At 61.2% G+C, this 26,130-nt stretch overlaps 1 protein-coding gene across 4 annotated transcripts in view; it reads right to left on the bottom strand.

Annotated features, from left to right (window-relative positions):
* Window positions 1-26,130, bottom strand: part of Myo18b (myosin XVIIIB) — a 114,066-nt gene that overhangs the window by 80,049 nt on the left and 7,887 nt on the right. For all 4 annotated transcript variants that reach the window (XM_074061008.1, XM_074061009.1, XM_074061010.1 and 1 more), the window contains 14 exons: window positions 23,759-23,891; window positions 22,871-23,031; window positions 19,609-20,652; window positions 19,204-19,270; window positions 18,338-18,450; window positions 17,513-17,689; window positions 16,046-16,244; window positions 15,380-15,522; window positions 14,940-15,040; window positions 13,619-13,676; window positions 9,090-9,234; window positions 3,916-4,089; window positions 2,158-2,248; window positions 719-911 (listed from right to left, as the gene is read on the bottom strand). In XM_074061008.1, the coding sequence (XP_073917109.1) occupies window positions 719-911; window positions 2,158-2,248; window positions 3,916-4,089; window positions 9,090-9,234; window positions 13,619-13,676; window positions 14,940-15,040; window positions 15,380-15,522; window positions 16,046-16,244; window positions 17,513-17,689; window positions 18,338-18,450; window positions 19,204-19,270; window positions 19,609-20,652; window positions 22,871-23,031; window positions 23,759-23,795 (2,703 nt within the window). In that variant the 5' untranslated portion in view covers window positions 23,796-23,891. The remainder of the gene's footprint in view (window positions 1-718; window positions 912-2,157; window positions 2,249-3,915; window positions 4,090-9,089; window positions 9,235-13,618; window positions 13,677-14,939; window positions 15,041-15,379; window positions 15,523-16,045; window positions 16,245-17,512; window positions 17,690-18,337; window positions 18,451-19,203; window positions 19,271-19,608; window positions 20,653-22,870; window positions 23,032-23,758; window positions 23,892-26,130) is intronic.

Genomic DNA, 26,130 nt, shown 5'->3' with positions numbered 1-26,130 from the left:
ACGAAATGAAGGGTCAGAGAGGGCAAGTGACGTTCCTAAGGCCACACAGCCGGGACGGGAGCCTTTCTCAGCCCAGCATTTCCAGTCCTTGCTGGAGGCCACGCGGTCACACAGTCACCCTCGGAGTAGATGCCAGGTGGCTCTCGAGGTCCCGCCATTGCTGTCATTGTCACCACCCTTGGGGTCGCTACGATTTGAATGTGTCCCCTCCTCAGCACCGCGCTGAAAGTCACCAGAAACAAACGGCACAAGGACAGGTGTCCCCTGTCCCTGTCCCTCTCCTGGCTCCATCATGGACCCCACAGTGGCCGGCTGGACATCACCCTGACCTCGGCCATGTCACTCTTGGAGCTGCGAGGAATTAAACCTCCGTCCTCAAACCAGGCTCAGACCAAACACTGGGACTCAATTTTTCCACACCAGGGCAGGAGGGCCGTGTGCAAAGCTAAGCTGGCCGCTGAGGCTGTGTGACCTTGAGCGAGTTGCTTGACCTCTCTGAGTGACCCTGGCCTGGCAGGGGACAGCTGGGACCTCGTCCCTGTGAGCCCCAGGGGTCACCATGCCCTGTGGCACCCAACAGGAAGGACTGTCCACACAGGGGACGTGGAGAGGACGTCACAGAAGGGCGTCTCTGGGACCACCAGGGGCCCGGTCCCTCCCCACTGCGCCTGGCCTGGCCTCGTCCCCAGCCCTGTCCCCCCGCGTCCCTGACCCCCACCTCTCGGTGTCGCTCCAGCGTGGACACAAAGGTCGCCTGGTACGCGAGCAGCTGCAAGCGCTCGTGAGTGTAATTGTGACACAGCTCCTCGAAGGTGGCTGCCCGGTCCTGGCCCTGGTGCCGCGGGTTCTGGAAACCCGGGGTGTCCACCACCATGATGGAAGCCATGGACAGCTGGTGGGAGGAGAAGGACCTAGAGAGAGAGAGAGAGAGAGAGAGGCCCCGAGATGGCACAGAATCTCGGGACCCTGCTGACCCCACATAGCCCAGACGGGGAAACTGAGGCAGCCAGAAGCTAAGCTCTCCACGCACAGCTGTGTGATCTCGGGGAAGTCACTTAACCTCTCTGAGCACAGTGGACGGTGGTGAGGACAAAGGGGGACAAGCGTAGGAAGGACCCCGTGACGGGGACACGGCCAGGTGTCGGGAGTTGTGACTTCTCCACCAGGCGTGAGGTCCTCCGGAAACTGACCGCAGAGTTAAGCTGGAGCTGGCCCCGAGGGACACAGGTGACGGGAACTTGGAAACCTCGCTCTGGCCGCCTTGGTGGTTTGATGGCCGTCGAGGGGGTCGGGGAGGGGACTTTGGGATGCGTGAGTGACCACCGTGAGTCACTGTGTGCCCTGGTGGTGTCGTTGCTGGTCACACGTCCAGGCCGCGTTGCCGGCCATCGTGTCCTCACTGCCATCAGCGGTCACACCCTGCGTCCCCCTCGTCCTCATCATGGGGGCCGTGCCTGCCACACGGACATCTTGAAGCCAAGGCGACGTCAGTGAGTCATGGGGAGGCTGATGTCCACCAGGGACTCAGAATGGCGCTGGCCGTCCCCGTCCCTGTCCCGTCCCCGTCCTCCTGCAGGTTGACGGTCCCTCAGTTTTTAGATGATGCTGGGGTGACCATTGCGGGCATTGATTGGGGTCCACTGTGATGGCTGCTGTGTCACCTGTGTCCCCAGGTGACGGACAGTGCCCTTGGGTCACAGGCTCAAGGATGGGCAGCACGTCCTTCTCGATGACGGAAACCAGAGACTCCTGGTGTCACACAGCCCTGCGGTGTCACCGGCTTCCATTCCCGGGTTAAGTGACAGGATTGACGGTGACGAGGCCCAGGGCGTGGACGGTAGCCTGAGGCTCGGTCAGTGTAAAGGTCAGTTTGTCCTGCTGTGTTTACGACTGACCACTGCTAGACGTCATTTAAACGCACAACTTATTTGTCACCGTGGTCCTGGGGACAATCGCAGCACGGTGGCCTTCAGAGTGGAAGGGACTGGATTTGCAGAGGTCACACAGCCCGGGAGTGACCGGGGTGGGATTCGAACCCAGCACCATAGACCCTAGAAGCCCTCTCAGCCTGCCACCAGGACCCCTCTGCCCGACAGTCCCGTGTCACGGTCCCCGTGAGCACCGTCCACCCTGTGCCTGGCCGCAGGCCACCGTTACCTGTTGACGAGCGACACCACGGCCGCAAAGAGCTCCTGGTACAGGCCGGCGGCCATGCCCTGCACACACTCGGTCCCCGTCATCTTGAGCCCTGGGGTCGGGAAGGGAGAAGGGTCAGCATGGCGTGGACGCAACCGTGGCCGGGGGGCCGAGGACATCACTGCGGGGCTAACCCCCCTCCAATGACACTGCTGGACTTTGGATCTTAAATGTCCCCCAAAGCCGGCGTGTTCAAGTGTGGTCACATTGGGAGGTGGCTGGACCTTTAAGAGGCGGAGCCTCATGGAACCGCTGATGTCATGGTGGGCGTGGCCTCGAGGGGGACTCTGGGATCCCCCACCTCCCCATCCTCTCCCTGTGCCCATGAGGTGGGCAGCTTCCTCCCCATGAAGTGCTGTGTCACCCAAAATCAATGGGACCGACCACAGACTGAAACCTTGACCCCAAAGAGACCCTTCTTAATTGGATTATCTCAGGTGTTCTGTGAGAGTAACTGAGGCTAACTCGGTCACCTCCTCTGGGAAGCTCTCCTTGACTACCAACCACCCCACCTTTGGGGCCAATTCCAGCTCCACCTGCAGTGGTGGCACCAACCATGACACTCGCTTTACTGTGTCAGCCCATGAAGTCTGGGGGTGCCCTGCAGCGGGGGACTGTCTCTGAGGGCAGTGGCATATCGTACAGGCAGTGTTTCTCATCCCCATCTTTCTGGAGAGAAACGTGGCCATTTTACGGCAGACGTGGACCGGGCTTGTCCACTCCTCGGCTGTCATCCAAAAGAAAAATCCCGGGACAAAACTCGTCTGGGCGCCCACGTCCTTCCCAATGTGGATAAAACTGGTGGGAAATGCTTTTCTGAAAAGACTTTGTCGTGGTGACCAGCAGGTCACTTTCAGCCCACTCGTGTGAGGGACGAGGGATGCTTCCAGTGGACGGAAGACGGACAGAGCCGTCCACACGTCAGGAACACAGACGCAAAAGCCCGAAAAGCCATCGTCCCCACACCCATATGCGTGGCAGGAGGCAGGGGCCTCGGCCTCGGGTGGACAGAGCGCCAGAGCAGGCGCGAGGTCATCCATGTCCTGACACTGACCTTGGTTCCTCTGGCTACAGGCCCAGGTCCTAGACACCATCCTTGATCCTCTTCCCACGGGCACTCGTGACGTCCTCTCAGCTTGTAACCCACACCCAGCACCTGCCCCTGTCCCATCTCCACCACCATAGTGTCCCCAGCCAGGGACGTCCCTTGCCTGCTGACCTGAGGGGCTCCCTCTCCTCTCCTCCTCCTGCCCACCCAGCTTCCAGCAGAGCCTTGTGAAGAATCACCCAAGCCACGCCCCTTGCTGCCCGGGCCACCCCATTGCCCCCCACATCTGACCTCCTCCCCGCTGTCCTCCCTGGCATCCCGGCCTCTCCCACCGTCTGCCCACCTACCCAAGCCATGCTGGCCTGGTGCCCACTCCTCACACAGGAGTCCTTCGTCCCCCTCCCCAGCCAGGGCTCCACAGGCATGAAGTCCAGTGAAAGGCAGGGGACCCTTGCACTGCCCACGCACCCCCCTCCCCAGCACAGGGACCCCTGGACTCAGCATCCTTCACAGCCACTGGGCAGAGCTTGCTGTGGGACCATCGTCACCCTTCTGCCTAGCACGGGGGCACAGGTCTTCAGTAAATCCCCCACGAAAACAGGAGAAGGCCTGGTGTGTCCCCAGGGCCTGGCCCAGAGGGACAGGCTCTCCCAAGAAGCCGAGGATGCTACCTGAGCTGGTCTCCTCGTCCTCCAGGCCTGGCCGCCTCGGCCTGCGTGTCACCTGCTCGATGATCTGCCTCAGGTGGTGCTTGAAGGTAGCGGTGTTCAGCTCCTCGAACTCGCAGCCCAGGGCCTCGGCTGCGTGGTTCGCACACTCAAACCGCATGAACTGCTTCCGGCCCACTGCAAGAAGGACCAGGAAGATGGACATGGTGGGATTCCAGGCACAAGGTGGCTGGGTGTCCAAAAGGACCTCAGGGAGCCTCGACACACTCCAGCCATTGTTCACATTTTCAGTTTTAAGAAATACCATGGGAACCATTGAATCAGGAATTATGAACTGGTTAGTAAAAGTACAAACATCCACCCATGACTCCCTCATGCCCCAACTGCCCACCCACCCCACTGCCCACCCAGCCGCATATCCATCCATCCGTCCATCCACCCACCCATCCACCCACCCATCCACCCGTCCACCCATCCATCCACCCGTCCACCCATCCATCCACCCATCCACCCGTCCACCCATCCATCCACCCATCCATTCGTCCATCCACCCACCCACCCATCCACCCACCCATCCACCCACCCATCCATCCACCCATCCATCCATTCGTCCATCCACCCATCCATCCACCCATCCATTCGTCCATCCTTCCGTCCACCCATCCACCCACCCATCCACCCACCCATCCACCCACCCATCCATCCACCCACCCATCCACCCGTCCACCCATCCATCCACCCATCCATTCGTCCATCCACCCATCCATCCATCCACCCACCCATCCATCCATCCATCCATCCATCCATCCTTCCATCCACCCATCCACCCATCCAGAGATCAGTGTACTCAGTGCGTATTGACTGAGCCCCTGCGATGTGTCAGGTCCTGGGTTAACCATGAAGAAACCAGTGAAGAAGAGATAAAACTCGTCCTCATGGAGCTTATGGTCCATCGAGGGAGTGAGACAAGAGGCAATCAAAGAAGTAGATCAGAAGATAACTTCAGGTGACGACACTGTACCACACGCACACACACGCACACACCCTACAAGGACGAACTAAGATGGGGTGATGAGGTAGAGAGATGGAGGAAGCCGCCCCTGCCTGTGGAAGTCTGGAAAGACATGATATAGAACCGGGCTGTGAAAGGTCACAGAGCTGGCCACATAAAGCATGGTAGAGGCGATGCAAAGGCCCTGGGGCAGGAAGAGCAGCGCAGTGTGTCAGAGCAGCACCAAGAAGGCCAGAGCACGGAGTGTGAAGTACAGGGAACCAGATGCGATTGAGGACGTGGTGAGGATCCGTGGTGTGGGGCCCTGCACAGCCACTTGAAATCACTGACGAGACCTGCACAGCACAGCGCTTGCCGCTGAGTGCTAAGTGAAATGCAGATGAAACAGCTGTCTGTGGGATGATGACGGTGAAGTGTAAAATGTCCTAAACTGTTAAAATGAGACAGAGGGAACACAGCCACCCGGCGATGTCACTGGACAACACTGGAATCCTTCAAATTTTCTTTTTTTGTTTGTAATCCAAACAAAAATCAGTGACTTGCTCGGTCAAATCGCAATGATATTTTCCCATAAATGTGCGTCCTTCTTTAAATAAGAAAAACAGCTTCCAGAAGAGATTTCTCAATCCAACCCAAGCAGATCGCAAGGATTCATATCATCCAAAAGACATCTTGAGCTGGGCGAGGTGGCACATGCTGTAATCCCAGCAATCAGGAGTCTGAGGCAGGAGGGTCACAAGTTCGATGCCAGCTTGTGACACTTAGTGACAGCTTGTCTAGGAGGAGGAGGAGGAGGAGGAAGGCATCTTGAAGATTCAGATTGCTTTATGGCAAACCTGAAAACCTGGGAAATGCTTTTCCTAGAATGTGATTGACACTGCCCCAGGAGGAAGGGCTCTGGCGCAGTCACTGGAGGTGTCACAAACAATTGTGACTCTTGCAGGCCCTCTACCTGTGGTGACTTAGCACTGGTCACCACAAAAGCATGTGCAGCTTATCTCTGCATTAGACGATGAAACTGAGACTCAGAAAGATAATATAGCTGAAAAGTGAAGTCCTGCCACTCTCACAATGAGGGAGGAGAGAATGAAGACACCAACAGAGGTGGTGGCAATGGTGATGGTGGTGGTGATGGTGGCGGTGGCGGTGGTGATGGTGATGGTGATGGTGATGGTGGCGGTGGCGGTGGTGATGGTGATGGTGGCAGTGGTGATGGTGATGGTGGTGATGGTGGTGGTGATGGTGATGGTGATGGTGGTGATGGTGGTGGTGGAGGTGGTGGTGGTGATGGTGGTGGTGATGGTGGTGGTGGAGGTGGTGGTGATGGTGGTGGTGATGGTGGTGGTGATGGTGGAGGTGGTGATGGTGGTGGTGATGGTGGCGGTGATGGTGGCGGTGGTGATGGTGGCGGTGATGGTGGCGGTGGTGATGGCGGTGGTGATGGTGGTGGTGGTGATGGCGGTGGTGATGGTGATGGTGGTGGTGGTGGTGATGGTGGTGGTGGTGATGGTGGTGGTGATGGTGGTGGTGATGGTGGTGATTGTGGTGGTGGTGATGGCGGTGGCGATGTGGTGGTGGTGATGGTGGTGGTGGTGGTGTGATGGTGATGGTGGTGGTGATGGTGGTGGTGATGGTGGTGGTGGTGGAGGTGATGGTGGTGGTGGTGGTGGTGATGGTGGTGATTGTGGTGGTGGTGATGGCGGTGGCGATGTGGTGGTGGTGATGGTGGTGGTGGCGGTGGTGATGGTGGTGGTGGTGTGATGGTGATGGTGGTGGTGATGGTGGTGGTGGTGATGGTGGTGGTGATGGTGGTGGTGATGGTGGTGGTGGTGGAGGTGATGGTGGTGGTGGTGGTGGTGATGGTGGTGGTGGTGATGGTGGTGGTGATGGTGGTGGTGATGTGGTGGTGATGGTGGTGATGGTGGTGGTGGTGATGGTGGTGGTGGTGATGGTGGTGGTGGTGGTGATGTGGTGGTGATGGTGGTGATGGTGGTGGTGGTGATGGTGGTGGTGGTGATGGTGGTGGTGGTGATGGTGGTGGTGGTGGTGATGTGGTGGTGATGGTGGTGATGGTGGTGGTGGTGATGGTGGTGGTTGTGGTGGTGATGGTGGTGGTGGTGGTGATGTGGTGGTGATGGTGGTGATGGTGGTGGTGGTGATGGTGGTGGTTGTGGTGGTGATGGTGGTGGTGGTTGTGGGGTGACAATCATGGCCTCACCACACACCTCTGAGTGATGCCAGGGACATGGATGACATCCCTCAGTTGCCACCTTGGGCTGCAGACCATTGTCACTGTGTCACTCGGTGCTCACAGGAGCCTCTGGGGTGGGGAGGGGACTCATGGCACAGAGATGGGGACGAGTCGGGGTTTACACACCATAGGCCATCTTGTCCCGGGAGCGACGTCACCCATGGGTTTCTGCGAGGGTCCGATGAGGTTTTTATCAGAGGCTCTCAGGTTTCCAGAACCACTGGACGCTGGTTCTGATTGCTCTGTCACAAGCCCTGCATGAGGCCACCAGATCCCAAATGTCCCCCACAAAAAAAATAGGATCACAGCTTTGAAATCAGGAAGCCAGGCCCTCTGGGGACGAGTGTCATTTTCATGAAAGAAGAAAACCTTGATTATGGAAAAGGATTCTATTTCTGTCATGACACAAAGTGAAGCCGTTCATACTCGGCTGTGAAATTCTTAATTGCTGATTTTAGAACAACCTATTATGAAACCCCACAAAGGAGAACTGGAAGTCAGTCAGAGCAGCTCTTCTTAAAATAATTCAGGAGGTGGGCGAGGGGACGGGGGAGGAATTATAGACACAATTGCGTGTTGATGAAATATTTATAAATGAGACTTTTTCTTTTGTCACCACGGGCCCTCGGACATACGGGGCAGGGCCTCGGCCTATATTGGTAGGGGGATTGAAGTGAGCAGTTGCCAATCAATCAAATGATCAGTTAAATGGTCAAATGGTCAGTTAAATAGCCGATCAAATGGTCAATCAAATGGCTGAGGGAAAGAAGGAAGGAGGAAGGGAGGGAGGAGGGAAGGGAGCACCAAGATGGTCCCTGTGTGCGAAGGAGCAGGGACAGTCCTGCTAGGCCAGAGTGACTCTGTTTCTGCCACGAGGACATAGCGTGGTCGCCATCTCAACCCGCTCTAAGCAAGACGGCATCTTGAGCCTGCCTACAGCGCCTCCGCTCCCATGGGACAGCAGCCTGGGTGGAGCTGTCAGCCAAGAAGCCCCTCCTACCAGGGGCCAATGAAGTGGTCACGTGACCCACACTGGGCCAATCAGATCCTTTCTCCCCGGCCTAACGTCTCTGCAGTCCTCTGAATCCCAGGAGGGGCCACCACTTGGCTTTACCACGAGGATTTCGCGGGTGAACGGGGCAAGTGTGGAGTGCGCTGGGTGAGAAAAGAACCTTGCTCTTACTGCCGTGGGCACCAAGGGTCCATCCATGACCTGGACCCCCAGAGCTTCTAAACACGACCTTCCCTCTGGCGTGAGGACGGCGCGCCTCATGCGTGTCCCCCAAAGACACAGGAAAGAAGCCGGGTGCCGAGGCTCACGCCTGTCATCCCAGCTACCAGGGAGGCTGAGATCAGGAGGATCAAGGTTCGAGGCCAGCCTAGTTCTGGAGACCCCATCTCCAAAATGACCAGAGTGGCATGGATGGGAGGAGCGGCTCAGGCCATAGAGCACAAAGCCCTGAGTTCAAATCCCAGTCCCACCAAAAATAAACATGAAAAAGGAAAACGCCAGGTGTAAGGTCAGGACAGGGACGGATGGTGGCCATGAGGCACAGTGAGGCGAGGGGACACTGGAACCACTGGGGTGACGAAGGTGACAAGGACATGGGGGTGGTGACGGAGGGGAGATCAAAGTCAACTTCAGCCGGACGGTGGGCTGCGTCCCCCCAGCTAAGATTCAGATTGAAACTGCGGCCACCAAAGATGGCCTCTCAGTCGTACTGGCTCTGTTCCGGGGACGCTGTGGCCACACGTAGACAGTGGTGACCGCCATGGATGGCGGGGACAGAAGGTCCCTTTGCGCGTGGTCCACAGCCTTCCCAAGAGCAGCCCCAGAGCAAGGGTGGTGACAGATGGACCCTGTCCCCAGGTGGCCTCACGGGGGCAGCGGGCTTGGCAGAGGGACGGTCGTACCTTTGCAGGCCCCCGCCAAGCCCAGGTGGTAGATGGCCGCCAGCACCCGCCACACGGCCCGCTGCTCCATCTGTGTGATGCCCAGCGCGTCCATGGCGCCCCGGAGCCGGACAAAGCCGGCCACTGCCTTCTGCTTGTCTTCAGGCTGAGAGAGAGAGAGAGAGAGAGAGAGAGAGAGAGAGAAGATTCATGTCTGCAGCCAAGGCCGGTCTGCAGGGTCAAGCAGTCAGTTTATTACCACAATAAATTTCCCACAAGCAAGCAGCGCTGACGGCCAGACGTGGATGGCGGGGAAGGTCATAAAAGTTCCGTCCAGTGGCTGTGGGACCCGCACAGCCCCTCGGGGCTTTGGTCTGGGGACGCCAGGATGGACAGGCCTGACCTGGACTCTGAGGGCCTCTCGGTTATTTGGGGTCAGACAGAGAAGGGGGAAGAGGACATTGAGTGGCCCCCGGGTGACTGGTGAGGACTAAGAGGGACCCGAGGACATCCATGGCGGGACCCGGGCAGACATGGCTAACGGACTGAGGTCCAGTGCGGGGCGCGGCCTCTGTCCTCCAGCACCCATGGCCTCCTCGGCAGTGGCATGGAACAGCCTCCCCACCGTTGGCAGCAAGAAGGGGAGGGGGTGGTCAGACACTTGGGGGTGCAGAGTTTGGGGGTCTCCTTCAGATTTACAATCCAGTTGTTTGATTGACTATTAAAACTAGTCTGGAACTCCAAGGCACACACCGTCTGCCTGGAACCCGCAGCCCGGGAGCCTTGGTGTCAAAACAGGTGCCCCGATGTCAAAACCCCACCAGGAGGTGGTGACCAGAAACCGGGGTGCCCTTGAGGGCCCAGGTGGGCGACGGTGACCTCGTAAAGGTCTTTGCCTTCTGTACAGCCCCATGCACAGAGAGGGGCTGACCCTGGCCCAAGGTCACACAGCAAACGACGCAGATCCCAGACTGGACACCGGTGTCCAGTCCACCACCCATCCCTCCTGCTGCGCCCAGGTCCATCCGGCCGGGAAACGCCAAAGCAGGCGGTGACATTGTGACAGTCACCGTGACGAATTAACAGCAAGACAAGTCCCGGTCCGCCACAGGACCACGAAGTCCCTAGCAACCGGGAGCTCGACCTAGCAACCAGCGGCCGCCACGGGGCTGCAGGAAGGCAGGTGACGGACAGATGGACGGACAGCATCTCTCCATGTGCTCCGTTAACTTACGAGTCCTGGGACAGAGGACTCCGAGGGGACGGTGGTGACACCGCCATCCACCACGGCCCCGCTGTCAGCCACGAGCATTTGAAATCACAGCCTGACGCCACCATCTGCGCCCCCCCCCCCATACCCGGCTCTCCTGACACAAAAAACTCGATCGACAAATGCACATTTCTGGTGCAAAGGGATTAGGTCCACGGGGACCCTGGGGTTCCTCAGCTCCAAGGGAACCTTTGTCCTGGCAGACGCCACTCCTGTACCGAAATTGTGGAAAGAGAAATAAAACGAGGGGAATGAGTCGATCCCACCCCAGTGACGGAATACTACACAGCCCCAAAAAAGAACAAGCCAGGGACACTTGTGCCTCTCACAGACCTGATGCTGTCATCAGTCAGACCCGAAAGGTCGCTGCCGTCCTCTGCTACCGTTTAAAAAAGTACCCGAGCCGGGCGCAGTGGCTCACGCCTGCAATCCCAGCTACTGGGGAGGCTGAGATCAGGAGGGTCGAGGTTCGAGGCCAGCCTGGCCAAAGAGTTTGTGAGACTCCATCTCCAAAATAACCAGAGCAAGCTGGACGGGAGAAGTGGAGCAAGGAGTAGAGCGCAAAGCCCTGAGTTCAAATCCCAGTCCCACCAAAAGAAAAAGCTGCCTGAGCCTGGGTAATCTGTACGAGTGGAGGCTCTCGTGGCACACGGCTCTGGAGGCTGGGGGTGGAGGCTGGAGGTGGAGGCTGGACTCGAACTCACGATCCTCCCTCCTCAGCCTCCCCAGGGCTGGGGATGGCAGGGCAGGGGCCACTGTCCTCACTTGATGTCCTGCCATCCACCTCTGCTCTCTGTGTCCCCCGCCAGGTGACACAGGGTCAGAGAGGACAGGACGCCTGGTCGGGGACAGGACACCGAGCTCCCGTCCTCGGAGTCAGCCAGGAACGGCTGCTCCTGAACCCGCTTCCCGGGTGGAGGGGAGGTGACGGAGGTCAGGGACGGGGAGCAGACGGTGACACGGGGAGAACAGAAAGTGTCACCCCGAGTCCATTCTCCACGCCAAAGCTGGGCGTCCCCAGGGGAGTCCCCGAAACACCCGCCACGCCTGGGAAACGGGAACTGTCCCCAAAGCCATCGGGGAGGTGGAAAGCTTGCCTTCCTTCCTCCCAGGCGGCAGAACGCTGAGAGGCCATTTTTATTCAAGTTGCTGACCGACTGCTCGGGGCTCCCTGCAGCAACGCCCACTCTTGAGGGGTCATTTGCTGACCCCCTGAAGGGGACAGCACCAGGACGCCGGGCCCAGGCCACGAGTCCACACTCGCACCAAAGACCTGTAGAGGTTTAGGTTTGGGACCATGCGGCCTCTGGGGGCCACAGAGGTGGAGGGAGGAAAACACCGGCCTGCTGCCGCGGCTGGGTCCCTCCATCCGTCCGTCCGTCCGTCCATCCGCGTGCACACTGTGGGCAATCGGGTTGGTTGGGGACGCTGCCTGGGCCGGGCAAGGCCGATCGTCCTCAAACACAGGAGCGGGCCAGGCATGGACGTGGATGCCTGTAATCCCCGCGCCAGGAAGGATCGTGGGTTCAAGGATGAGCTGGGCAAAAACGCAGAGAGGAGAGAGAGAGAGAGAGAGAGAGAGAGAGAGAGAGAGAGAGGAGAGAGAAGAGGAGAGAGAGAGAGGAGAGAGAAGAGAGAGAGGAGAGAGAGAGAGGAGAGAGAGAGGAGAGAGAGGAGAGAGGACAGAGATGAGAGAGAGGAGAGGGGAGAGGAGAGAGAGAGAGAGAGAGAGAGAGGAGAGAGAAGAGGAGAGAGAGAGAGGAGAGAGGAGAGAGAGGAGAGAGAGAGAGGAGAGAGAGGAGAGAGAGAGAGGAGAGAGAGAGGAGAGAGAGGAGAGAGGACAGAGATGAGAGAGAGGAGAGGGGAGAGGAGAGAGAGAGAAGAGAGAGAGAGAGGGGAGACAGGAGAGAGAGGACAGACAGAGAGGGAGAGAGAGATGAGAGGGAGGAGAGAGAGAGGGAGGAGAGAGAGAGAGCAAGGGAGAGAGGGGGAGAGGGGGAGAGAGAGGAGAGTGAGTGGAGAGAGAGGGGGGAGAGAGAGGGAGAGAGAGAGAGGAGAGAGAGAGAGAGAGAGAGGGGAGAGAGAGAGGGAGAGAGGGGGGAGAGAGAGAGAGAGGAGAGAGAGGAGAGTGAGGAGAGAGAGGGAGAGAGAGAGAGGGAGAGAGAGAGAGGGAGAGAGGGAGGGAGAGAGAGAGAGAGGAGAGAGAGAGGGAGAGAGAGGAGAGAGAAGAGAGAGAGGAGGGGGAAAGAGGAGAGAGAGGAGAAAGGGGAGAAAGGAGAGAGAGGAGAGAGAGGAGAGAAAGATGAGAGGAGAGGGAGAGGAGAGAGAGAGAGGACAGAGAGAGGGAGAGAAAGAGAGAGAGGAGGGGGAGAGAGGAGAGAGAGGAGAGAGAGAGGGAGAGTGAGAGAGAGAGGGAGAGAGAGAGAGAGAGAGAGAGAGAGAGTCTCCTCCAAAGGTTGGCTCCAGCTCCTTCTCACCGTGTTGGTTTTGGGGTCGGCATAGGGAGGAGAGGGCGCGGGAAGGCGGAGGTGACCCCGATAGGTTTGTCCTCGTCCCACAGCCACCGCGGGGGATGCGTGGGGACGTGCGTGGGTGGCGCCCGCGGGTGTGGAGGTGACCTGACCCGTGGGGACACGGTCACGTCCCGTGTGCCTGACCCGCGTTCCCTAAGGAGGCGCAGGAGGAATTAGCTAAAATGACAGGGCGACTGTCCCAGAGCGGTGGTGACAGTCACACAAGGTGGCCTCGTGCTCGGTCTTGCCCTGGGCCCACCGTCCTCCTGCCATGGCATGGGGGGATGGATGGATGGATGGACAGATGGACAGGTGACGCCTGCGTGACAGGGACTGAGGTGAGTGACATGGTGGCACCACTTTTGCCGCCTTCTGACGCCCACGTTTTGCGTTCCCTCTGACACTTGGCCGCTGACGGGCAGGTCAGTGTGCGGGTGGACACGGGTGGGGACACGGGGACGTGCGACAGTTCGTCCCCTGCAGAACGGCCCTGATTGATTTCTGGAACTTTCCACCTGACATGGGGGAAATGGAAGGCGCTGGTTTGATAGGAGCGAGCGTCGGCGTCAGCGGGGACGCCACCCGCCACGAAGTGACCCGAGGGTCAGAGAGGCAGTGTCACGGAGACCCCGACCTCCGACCCCTGCCTCCCTTCCAACCAGCCCCGCTGTCCCCATGGCCAGCCCTTGGCAGAGCAGGAGGTGACAAGACCTCCGTCACCTCCATCGCGGCCCCAGCAGGGGACGCAGGCGGCCGGCGTCTCTCACCTGGTCCCACAGGCCAAAGGCGCTGCAGTCCGTCACCTGGTGCAGGTTCAGCTCCGTCCTGGGGACACAGAGGGACAAGGAGTGGGGTGGCGTCCCCAGTCCCCAGAGGACCCTTAGCTGCCAGCCGCTCCCTCAGGCTGAGGCCCCGCTGGGGACAAGGGATTGGAGTTCGAGGTCCCACAAATGTTCAGGTGGCCGGGCAGCAGAGGACACGACCAAGACAGGTCCAGGCTGTGACAGTGGACAGTGTGTGTCCAGCAGCACTATATGAGGAGGGGACACGGGGACCTGAGCTCCTGTGTGGCCTGCCATGTGCCACTGCCTTGATGTGACAGTGTCTAACTGACCACAGCACCAGTGGATGCTAAGAGGACGCGACCGAGGCCCACACGGGGCACAGCCAGCACCAAACCCACGTCCTCTGCTTGGGCAAAGAGTCGCCAGAAATAGAAGGCCACACTGGGGTCGGGACTGTCCGTCCACTCTGTGAGACGGACCAAATCACCATCAGACAGGCAAAGCATAGCCTGAGTCACGTGGCCAGCAGGTGGAGGAGGCAGGACTCGAACCCAGGGACCCGGCCCCAAGTCCGCTGGCCCAGCCACTGGGCTGCACGGCCCTGAAGGCCAAGGTGGAAGGCCATGACCTCTCAGAAGTCTCCTGACCCCATTCTGAAATCTGGGAGCCGCCTCCCTGACCTGTCCTCCCTCTGCAGGTCACACTGTCCCCCGGCCGTGGCCAGGACCTCAAGACAGGGGGAAGGGAAGCGGGGACACAAATGGGGATGCAGAGGGGCCCCGTTCACGGGAGGGCCAGCTTCTTCCTGACAGGAGGACACCGAGGCTCCGAGGGAGAAAGTCACCCGCCCGGGGGACAAGGGGACAGAGCTGACACGCTGGGCCGCTGCCTCCAGGAAGCCCTCCAAGATGAGGCTGGCTGATGGCGCCCGGCCCCACATGTCCAGGACCCGAGGCCAGTGGACCTCAGAGACTTTGGGAGGGTGTGGACCTCTTCCCCGGCCAACACCAGGCCCCGTGGCCACTGTCATGGCAGACGACCCCCCCCACTGTCACGTGTCACCTGGTCCTGTGACTTCAGGCCACGGTGTCATCGTTTCCATGTCACCAGGGGAAACCGAGGCTACCGTGGGTGACACAGGGCCAAGGTCACCAGTGTGTCAGCCATCCTGTCCCCTGACCCGGGCAGCTGGTCACCAGGGGACCGGGTCCTTCAGGTCACCAGGCCTCCCGGCTCTGGGACCCCGTGAGCAGCTGCCCCGTGTCCCACTGTCCTCGGCTGCCTGGCCGTCCCCGGCACTCACCTGAGGTCCAGGTCCAGCCCGGCCAGCATCTGTGAGAAAACCTCGAAGTTCCCTTCGCCGTCTGGCCGCCGGGCCACTCGGGTGGCCTCCAAAAGCATCGTCTACGGGGAGAGGACAGAGCACAGGCAGCTGAGGCCACCAGCACCCAGAGCCACAGCTGACCACACCCAAGGCCACCACGTCACCAGCTCAGAGCCACCAGGAAATCGGCCGGTGCCACAGGCTCGTCCCAATTAAGGGACCGAGAGAGACCCCATCTCAACACTTTCCTGAGAGACCCCGTCCCCCATCCCCCGTCCCCCATCACCTCGGTCTCCCCATCCCCCGTCCCCCCATCCCCCATTCCCCCGTCCCCCATCACCTCGGTCTCCCTCGTCCCCCCGTTCCCCATCCCCCGTCCCTCCGTACCCCTGTCTCCCCGTCCCTCACCAGTGCCTCACCTGGAACTGGGCAGCCGTGACTCGGCCTGTGGCACTGAAGTCCAGTGAGGTCACCATAGCAAACCGGGTGGCCCCCCGGCGGGGACCGGTGGACACAGAGCCAAAGGCCCGGAGGACGGTGAAGGCGGCTCGGATCTTCTCCACTGTGGGGACAGCCGGGCAGGTGTCACTGAGCAGGGCCACCTCCCCACGGGTCCCCAACCCAGGTGAGGACCCCGGGGCACCAGCAGCCGCCATGGTCCTGGTGACCAGAGACTGAACCTGGGCCTGCCCGTCAATGGCCACCTGATTTGGGGTCCTCGGACGGAAGTGATAAAGTCATGCGGGGGACCTGGCCCCGCGGTCACTCAGGGGGGACAGGGGCCAGGTGTGAGGCTTGGCTGTAGGAAGGGCTGCTGGGTGGACCTGGACAAGCCTGATGGCCTCTCTGACCCCTGATGGCCTCGGGGTGCTGCCTCCAAGCCCCCAGAGACCCCATCTCACACAGGACGGTCAGCTCCCCCCGGACATCACACCGTCCCGTCACAGAGGGAGGAGGACCGTGTGGTCATCCAGCAGAGGTGGCTGGGGGAGAGGACAGGCCGGCTCTGTGCGAACGCCATGGAAGAAGCAGCAGCCCGGTCCCTACACACCGTCCCCCCCGCCGGCACCCGGACGCCACCGCACCTGACACCCTGCCGTCCACACTGCCGGCCACGGCCACCAGGTGCTCCAGGACCTGCTCGCAGCAGGCAGTCTTGCCGGCGCCACTCCGGCCCAGGGTCACCAGGCCCTGGTCCCTGCGCTGGCTCAGCAGTGCCCAGTACGCCCGCTGGGCCACAGAGTGGATGTGGGCGGCTGGTCTGTCCCAGCGTCCCCGGGACACCTGCGGGAAGACAGCAGCCGCTGCCCAGGGCCAGCCGGGCTCCATGGCACCCGTGTCCCTCCCGCCCGTCCGTCCATCCGTCCCCGCATTTTCTGAATGGAACCCATCCCCAAAGTCGCAGGTCACCGGTCAGAGTCTGAACCCCGAGCCCGGGTCACCGCAAGGCGGCGTCTGCCTGAACCGAGGCCACAGTGCAAAGTGCCACTGCTGATGGCCATGTGGACCACGGAAACGGAGACCTGGTGGCCCGTGGGTCACGCATCCACCTCGAAGGATTGGGCCCCGTTCATCGAGCGACTGTCACACACCAGCCCCGTCCCGGGCCCGACACCGGGCACAATCCCAGGACAAGGTCACCCCTGTGTGGCCTTCACAGCCGCCGTCTGGCTCTGCGGAGGACGGAGCAGCTCTGAGCGAGGCCATCGCGCTCTCTGGGACACTCGTCCTGGGCTCTGACCCAGGACAAGGGACAGTGTGCGCACGGGAGCCTGCCATGTCCCTAAGGCAAAGTCACCTGCACCGTACGTCCACCCCCACGGAGGCACTGAACCCGGCGAGCCGATGGACCTGGACCCAGCTGTCCTCCAGCGCTGGCCTCTGTCCGCCCCCCCCCCCGGTGGCTGGCCCTGGCGAGGGTTGGGGACTCTGGAGGACATGGGGAAGGAATGGGGACCCGGTGCCATCGCAGGAGGCTCACTGGGGTGACACCTGGCCTTGCAGGTACCTTTGCCACCGCTCTGACGCCCCATCTAGGACGGTGGGGACCGGCTCGCTGCCCAGACCCCAGAAAGACCCCTTCCAGGGGCCTCCTGATAGCCAGAGGGCCAGCGGTCACCTGGCAGCTCCGAGCCCCGGGGACAGCTGGCCAGAGGCTGGGAGCCACTGTGGACAGCAGGTGGCCTTTCCTCCCCAGTTGGCAGATTAAAAAAAAAACAGGCCTGGAGAAAGGCATCGCCCTGATGTCCCCTGCACCGTCCCTGTTGTCCAGGGAGCTGGACACACAGGAGCCCTGCATCCCGGTCTGCGGGATGTCACATGTCCTTGTGTCCCCACTGGGGGCTCCGAGCGGTCTCTGTGTCTGTCCATCTGCACCCAAAGTGGCCACTTCTGGGCGTGCTGGGCAGAAGTGATTGCAGGGGGACCCCAGCCGCGGGTCCTGTACTTGTGGGGTGTCCAGGACCGCTGGGTCCTCCCGGCCCCTCTGCTGCCCTGTCACCGCAGTGACCTAGTGACATCACCAGTGGCCCAGGGATGTCCCCGCACCTCACCTGTCCTGCAGAGGGCACCGTGGGCCCCGATGGTCGCAGGACGAGCAGGTCGGGCCCCGCGCAGGTGTGCGGCAGGCCGGCCCGGGCGCGCTGCAGCAGGGTGTGCAGGACGCTGGACTCGTTGACGCTGACCAGAGACGCCAGGTCCTCAGCCCGGTCCAGCTCCGGGGGGTTGGCCTGCGGGCAGCACAGAGCACGGGTCTCCTGGGGCCTCCTGACCCCCACCCCACCCCGCGACAGCCCTGGACCTGCACACGGGGGGTCCTGTCCCCCAGACCAAAGAGAGGGGACCCTACAGATTACCAGGGCTGGCCTCTCTCCCTGCCCCGTCCCCCTTCTTCACCCTGCCCCTTCCTTCTGCAGTCACTGCCCGGTGAGGGACTAAGTCCTGCGTCACAAAAGACGAGTGTCCAAGTGTCCACTGCTACCTCCTCCTTTTCTAGGTCTCATTGGGAGCTGTGGACATTGTGACAACCAGGGACAGAGGTCAAGGCTAAGTGACCTCCTTTACCAGGCAGTCCATCACCAAACCCAAAATGCAGACGTGGAGATCTGTGCCACGGTGGCAAGTTGAGCTCTGAGTTCCCCGGTGGCCAGGGTGAAAAGGGGAGCAGGCCCTGCCGTTCTTTGCAACGTCCAGAGCACGAGAGGCTGTCGCTCTCTTGGGTCAACCAAAGAACCCCCCGGGTCACCCATGTCCTGTGATGCGTCCTCCTAAGGGGACGCCATGGGGCCGCGTGGACCCGCTCCACCCCAGCGGGCACGGGACCCTCTCTCGGGGTGGGGTGGGGTGTCAGGCGAGCGGGGGAGGGGCGGGACACTCACGCGATGGACGAGGTCTTCGTCCACCTCTGTGACGGTCCTGTCGGCGTCCAGGCAGAGCCGCACCCTTCCTGTGGGCAGGTCGGCCGTTCCCTCGTCTGGTCTCAGCACCGTTGCTGGTGGACAGTCAGGGGAGGGGACGGGCTCTGAGCCACGTGGACGGGCTGCGTCCATCCTCGGCCCTTGGGGTCTCTTCTGAGCTGTGTCCCCCAGAGCCGTGAGGGACAGAGGTGGGTCTGACCGAGTGGACCCCATGCTGGCAGGGACACAGGTCATCTAGACCTGGACGGCAGGTCAGGGCTACCGGGGTGCCGTCCCCTCTGTCCTTCCCACGGTGCCCCAATGGAGCTCAGAACCGCTTTGTGGTACAGTGCGGTCATCGGACACGGGTAAAGGACTTTGGTGGACTGGGGACGTGGACTCTGTGCCCACCTGCTCCTTGCAGCACCCCGTGGGAACTCGCCAAGCTGTTCCTTCAAGGAATGAGTTTTGCCAAGCGTGGAGGCTTACACCTGTAATCCCAGCTACTCGGGAGGCTGCCATCAGGAGGCTCACAGTTCGAGGCCAGCCTGGGCTAGTAGCTCCAGAGACCTCCATCTCCAAAATGACCAGGGCAAAATGGACTGGACGGGCGACTCGAGCAAGAGCGCCTGTTTTGCAAGTGTGAAGCCCTGAGTTCAAATCCCAGTTCCACCAAAACCAAAGTAGTAAATTCACTATCAGCGCCTCTGGAAGCAGCACCCGGCTGACACGGTGGCACTGTCCCCGCCACGGTCTCTGCTGGCAACCCTCCCGCCCCCGGGCCCTGTCGGGGTCCAGCAGCGGGGTTGGGGGGACAAGAAGAGGACCAGGGGCTGAGCCATGATTACCGAGAGCAAATCCGTCCTTCTGCACCAGCCAGACGGTCTCCGCCTCGTACCACGCGTCCCGGGGAGCCTGGACACCGACGCAGGGAAATGAGACCCGCAAAGCCCCCCGGCCACCGTCGGGGAGTGGGGACCCAAGTCAGAGCCCCCTGCTGGCGGCGGGGCGGCACGGGTTTATTTCAGTGTAGCCAGGCTAGATTTGAACTCATGATCCCGAGAGCTGGGATTACAGGCGTGCGGCACCGCTCCCATTGTGAGAGACTGTCACGCGGTGGAGGCGCCTGTCCCGCTCTGGGTCCCTCTGGGCTCCGGTCACCCCCTTCCAGGGCCCCGTCCACACCTCGGCCACCCACCCTTGGGGACAGGTCCTTCCCAGGACCCTCTGCTCCCGGGGCCACAGCTGGTCACCTGGTCGGGGCCTCCGCACCGGCCTCCGCTGCCTGGCTCGAGCTGTGGCTTGGGATCGCCTTCCTCTGCCGTCCCGCGGGGCTCCTGGGCACTCTGCACCCTGCTCTCTGGCCGGTCCTCTTTCCTGGAGGTGGCTGCTGGCGGTGTCCCCTGGGTGGTCACCTCCTGGGGGGCTGGGCAGCCTGTGTCTGCTGGACTCCGAGTGTCGCCGGCCTCTCCAGCCTCCGTATGAGGCAGCCCCAGCTCCGCCGGCTTCTCCTGAGGTCCAGCAGCCTCCACCATCGTCCCCTCGGCCTCCCCCACCGGCCCAGGCCCTCTGTCCCCGTCCTCTGCGTCGGCCTGGGCCTCACCCGCCTTGTCCCTCTTGGGGTGGGGACGGTCCCCCATGCTCATTCTGCCCAGGGAAGCCCCCCACTTTCTCGTCGGGGCTTGGGGCCGGGCAGGTCTCCCTTCAGCCCCGGTGTCCAGGGGCAGGCGTCCCTCCGCCGTCTTCTGTGGGGGAGCCCCTCCGTCTGCTGTCCCCTGCTGGCCCTCGCCACCTGCCCCTGGGGCCCAGGGCCTGGTCCTCTGCTGCCCCATGTCCGGCCCTATGGTCTGGGGGACCCTGCTCCCCTTCCCCACAGTCTGGTGGCTCTTGTCACCTTTTGTCCCCCGGCCTGCGTCCCCAGGGTGGCCAGTCTGCATCTTCTTCAGTGTCAAGTTCTCAGAGCTGGCCTTGGGGCCACGGGCAGCGTCCAGACCATCCGCCGTCTTTGTCCCCCCAGGGTCCGCGGCCGGGGCTGGGGTCTTGCCAGAGGGACCGTCCATCCTGGTCACCATGACGAGCATGTCACCCCCTCTCACCCCTGTCTTGAGGGCTGGCGTCCTTCTGGCCGGCTCCTGGGGCTTCACACTGGACACGGGCCCTGGGTCGGGGCTCCTGGGGCCATGGCTGTCCTCACCGGGGACGCTCGCGCCCCGGGGACAGGTGGCCGGGCTGCCCTGCGAGGTCCGCGGCCTCCCAGACTTGGGGCCACTGGGTGGGGCGGTGGAAGCTTCTGGATCCTAGGGGAAAGGCCACACCACGCTCAGCTGCGTGCCCAGCCGGCAGTCTGACATTCACTCAACACTCAGCCATCCATCCGTGCATCCATCCACCCCTCTGTCCGTCCGTCCGCCCGTCCACGCATCCTCGGCACTCCAAGGTCCGGCAGGCCTGGACACGAGCCTTGGCCCCGAGGGCCGAGTGCAAAGACTGGATTTGGAGCTGGTGGGACCAGGTTCAATCCGACTCCGCCACGGCCGAGCTGTGTGGCCCTGGGTAACCGCTCCCCCTCTCTGGGCTCTCTTTTTGGGGTGCCGGGCTTTGAACTCAGGGCTTCACCTTGAGCCACTCCACCAGCCCTGTTTTGTGATGGGGTTTTTGAGTTGGGGGTCTTGTGAACTATTTTCCCAGGCTGGCTTTGAACCGTGATCCTCCCGAGTAGCAGGGATTACAGGCGGGAGACGATAGCCCGTCTGAGCGCCTCCACCACAGGACCTGCTCTCACCGTGGCTCCAACACTGTGTCCACCGAGCCTCAGTTTCCCCAGGGTCCAGGCAGACATTCCCTGGCCACGTGGATTTTATGGGCAGAGTTGGGAAGTACTTTGTGACTCTCAGAGGACAAGCTGACCCTCTGCCGTGTCCCTGGCGGCCCTGGCCTCGACCTCGGGCTGCAGAAGACCCTGGAGTCCACACCTGCCCCTGTCCAGGGCCTTTGCTGGTCTGGTCACTAGGGGTCCACAAGGCCAAGGTGCCTGGCCCCCACCATGGCCCTGGCCTGGTCCTTCCATCTTGGACGATGCCCGGGACCTGGGGCTCCTGTCCTCCTCCATGTCCCCTGTCCTTGTCCTTCTCTCTGTCACCTGGTCACTGTCACAGCTTCTGAGCTGCTGTCCCTCCCGTTGGTGGCCATGGCCCCAAGGCCAATCCCCGCCATGCATCCCCCCTCTGAAAACCACACTCAGGGCACCTGGTCTGGGCCATGTCCCCCGACATTTCCACCACAGCCCTGGTGGCCATGGCCAGGTCACTTCTCTGTCCTGGGGCCACCAGGACGCCGTCCCAGAAGGGGTCCTGACTTCACCGCCAAGTCTCACCGGGGTCCACATGGCTTCCAAAAGGGACTGGGAACCCCCTGCCCCGTGTCCCCCCGGTCAGCACAGCCCTGTGCCCTCCCCGGCCGCCTCAGCACGGGGGTGACCGTCCTCCAGTCCCCTGCGGGGACTCGTGACGTGACTGTTTTACAAATGAGTAAACTGAGGCCAGGGCACAGAAGTCCGGGTCACCGGACCGGTGCAGCCAGGCAAACCCAAGGAAGGCCAGGGCGAGGCCGAGTGGGGCCGGCAAGGCCACTGATTGGACAGGAGGCCACCAGGCGGCCCAGCTGAGCATGGCACAGATCAGGAAAAGGTGCCATCTCCGTCTCCCACAGGGATACTCCAGCCGGCCTCCTGGGTGTCCGGCCTGGGCGTCCTGCTTGGGGTCCCCGGCTAAGGAGCTGGGAAGGAGGAGGCAGAGGGACAGTCCCCCCCCGGAGAGCACCTGCCACATGATCTTGAATGATTACGAAACCCAGCAGGGATTCAGAGCCACGGAAGGTGTTTAGGGGAGGCCCACCACCCAGCAGAGACAGAAGCGGACCAAGGTTCATGGTCCTGATCTTGCTGTAGCTACTGGATAGTGGCCATTCCAAGGGACCCAGGGGAGGGACTGGGGAGCCTGGAAGCTTGGGGGGGACACTTGGAGGGCTTGGGGTCATTTCCTTCCCCTCACGTAGAATGCTTTCAGCAATGCCAGTGAGTACAAGTGGACACCTTTTCTGCTGCAAATGGACGAACTTTGCACCTGAGCCGGCATCTAGCCTGTCCTTTCTGCAAAAGTTGTGCGAAAGTAGGGGTCAAAGAGCCCCACCTACACCAGCATATACCTACTGACATCACACATTCATTCATTCATTCAACAAACACTTGTTGGACATTCACTCTGAGCCCCATTCCAAGAGGTGCACAACATACAGAACTGGTGAGTGAGGTCATTGTTGTCCCTGAGGGAATTTCTGGCCACATAAGATGCAAGATCAAATAGTTGTGACGCTGTCTGTAATAAAGACAGGAACTCGGAGGAAGGAAGGTAGTGGGAGAACTTTCAGAGGCGTACAATTCGAGATGGGTTTTGAAGGTTGCATAGGAGCTCAACGGATCAAGTTGAAAGGCCACTGCCCCTCCCGGTGGGCACTCACCTCCGGCTCTGGAGAGGCGAGGCCCACCTCTTTCCGCCGTCTGGCTTCCTTGGACTCTTTCTCGGTCTCCCGGACCAGCTGCTTAATGAAGCCGCCCGGGATGACAGAGAAGAGGGGAGGGGGCGAGGATGGAGGAGGGCTCTTGTCCTCTTCCCGGATCTGATGGAGAGGCGAGATGGAGGGAGATAAGCGACAGGCTGACCGGGGCCAAGGCCAGGGAGGACGCACGGGGCCGTGGGTGAGCAGGGGAGGCCTGGGGTCCCTGGGGCATGGTGAACAGGCTCGTGTGACTTTAGGGAATGTGACGGGACAGCTCCGGCTCTGGGAGGGCCTGCTGTGTCCAGAGGGGACAGCTGGGCTCAAAGGGACCGGCCTCACCATCCTGTACCACCTCTCCTTGTCACCAGGGGGCGCTGGAGAGGCGCCTTCTGCCTGCCCAGGGATTCTCCCAGGATGCACTGCGCTCGGATGCTGGGTGGGGGACCTGGGACCGGGCTGGGACTACAGGCTTGAGCCGCACCATTTTGTAAAGGGATTTCTGTATCTGTGGGGTCCTGGCCTGTCCCCCAGGACTCTTGGGGATGGCTTTAGGGTCTCAGCCCTGGGCTCCAGCACACAAGGAAGGCAGTGTGGCCTCCCGATGTCTTAAACCGGACCCGGACCCCAGGGACGCCCAGGCGGCCACCTTTACACCCTTCCTCCTCCTCCACGTCACTGAACACACGAGGGGGACGAGGGGACGGTGACGGCCTCACGGGAGGGCATGGGGTGTGGACCATGGTGGACCAGGGAAGGAAAGAGGAAGGGGGGGAGGGAAGGAAGGGCCAGACCGGGCCACCCAGGCAGAGGCTCCTTGTGAGGGTGGACGTCCCCGAGCGTCACTTCCCTTCTGCTCCCACAGGGCGAGGCGGGAGGAGATGGCCATGCTGGGTGAGAGGTGACAGGTGAGGTGGTGACCAAAAGGGACAGCTGTCCTGCCAGCCGCTGGACACACGCAGAGCACGAGGCGGGGGACACGAGCCTGGATGGACACACAGGAGAGACACACAGGTTAGACCGCGGCTCAGCCGCTCCCCCTCCAACACCGTGACCACCGGACGGGCACAGCTGTACCACTGTCCAGTGTGGTCAGCGAGGAGGCCGGCACCCCGAAATCCTCCAGTTCATCCCACACTGTGGCTTCTTACAGAACACAGTCACAAAGCCACAAAGCCACAAAGCCACAAAGTCACAAAGCCACAAAGCCACAAAGTCACAAAGCCACAAACTCACAAAGTCTCAAAGTCTCAAAGTCACAAAGCCACAAAGTCTCAAGGTCACAAAGTCACAAAGCCACAAAGTCTCAAAGCCACAAAGTCTCAAAGTCACAAAGTCTCAAAGCCATAAAGTCACAAAGCCACAAAGTCACAAAGTCTCAAAGTCACAAAGCCACAAAGTCACAAAGCCACAAAGTCTCAAGGTCACAAAGTCACAAAGCCACAAAGTCTCAAAGCCACAAAGTCTCAAAGTCACAAAGTCACAAAGCCACAAAGTCACAAAGTCTCAAAGTCACAAAGTCACAAAGCCACAAAGTCACAAAGCCACAAAGTCTCAAAGCCACAAAGCCACAAAGCCACAAAGTCACAAAGCCACAAAGTCACAAAGCCACTCGAAGTAAAGAACAGAACAGGCTCAATGTCACACGCCTGCAATCCCAGCACTCGGGAGGCCGAGATCGGGAGGCTTGGGGATCGAGGCCAGCCTGTCACCGCTGGGTGGCAGGAACCCCGTTGTGGTCACTGTCCCCGACGGATGGCGGGGCTGGTGTCTGAAGGAGGCGGCAATGGCTGGCTCTACGGTGTGCTCTGGTGAACGAGAAGGGAGGAGCAGGCTATGGCGCCCAGGGGACCCCGCTCTGGGGAATGGGTTTCTGGGGTTCCCAGCTCGCCCAGTGTTCATAACTTGGTCCCCAAAGCTCCCTTGGGGTCATGGTGACACTTAGCAGAGGTCATGGCCGCCGAGTTGAACACGCAGTCGTGGAGCCTGGGAACCCGTGGGGAATGGCGGCTCTACTGGGGTGCGCAAGGGATTTTTTATTGTTCTTGTTTGCGGAGCCAGGATTTGAACTCGGGGCCCTCGGGTCTTGTGAACTGTCCTGGCCTCGAACCTCGATCCTCCCAATCTCAGCCTCCTGAGTAGCGGGGATTACAGGCGTGAGCCGTGGCGCCCGGGGTCCAGGCTGTGTGGCTTTGGACGATAGAACAACCCTCGCAACCCCCCCGCCACGGGCCGTCTGTCCGGCTGTCTGCGACTCGCGGGTCCCCGCGCTCATCCGTGTCACCACGGGTGTCACCTGTGTGTCCGCATTTCACTCCCTTCTCTGGCAGAGGGACGTCCGCTGCGCAGATGACCACATCTTCTGTATCGTGGGATTCCCGTGGATGTCACGGGGGGATGTGCCATGGTCCCTTGGGAGATTTGGGGACAGTTCCTGGATTATAGGGCGACGTGACAGTTCATCTGAGAATCCGCTGAACCGCTTTCCAAAGGCTCCCCCGCCGTCCACCCCCCGCTTGTGCAGGGACGACGGGTGGGGTCGTCCCCAGGCGTGGCCTCCGTGTGGGGACCCTGGGGGTGGGGGGTCAAGGGTCCCTGGCCTCATGACCTCTCAGGCCCTCGAGCCCAGGACTGTGGCCACCGTGGGAAGTGGACCGACAGAGGACAGACAGATGACAAAAACCTATGCCCAGGTCCTGAGGGGCCCCGTGTGGAGGAACGAGTGTCCCTTCCTTGTGCCTCTGGGCAGGACAGAGCCCTCCTGTCCCCGCCAGTCACCGCTGTCCCTCGGCCAGGACATGACTGTCTCCGGGGATGGTGCAGGGAGTCGGCTCCGTCCTCACACGAGGGCCACCACCTCTTTCCAACTCTGCGCCCGGCAGTGGCCGACATGGCCTTTGTCACGCCCCAGAAAAATGGCAACGGCCACAACAGCACCCCGATCCCAGATCCGTGGTGTCCACTGCTCAGCGGCCTTGTCAGGAAAGTCCAAGGGCCGACAAGGGACATCCCAGGCCCGACGAGGTCACAGATGCCACGGCCAAGCCTCAGCCTCAAGGAAAACCGGCCCTGTCCAGTGTGACCTCCGCCGGCCATCGAGGATGCAGGTGGCCATCAGGGAGAGGGGCAGGGGACAAAGAGTGCCCTCACGCCGTCCTGTCGGGTGACCCTGGAGAGGCCCCAGTGACTCAGGCTCCGAGAGCGGCCTGGGCTATAATTAGGCC

The sequence above is a fragment of the Castor canadensis genome, chromosome 18, assembly GCF_047511655.1.
Source record: "Castor canadensis chromosome 18, mCasCan1.hap1v2, whole genome shotgun sequence".
Classification (NCBI taxonomy): Eukaryota; Metazoa; Chordata; class Mammalia; order Rodentia; family Castoridae; genus Castor; species Castor canadensis.
The sequence above is the reverse complement of the archived record's forward strand: the minus strand, read 5'-3'. Positions and strand labels throughout refer to the sequence as shown.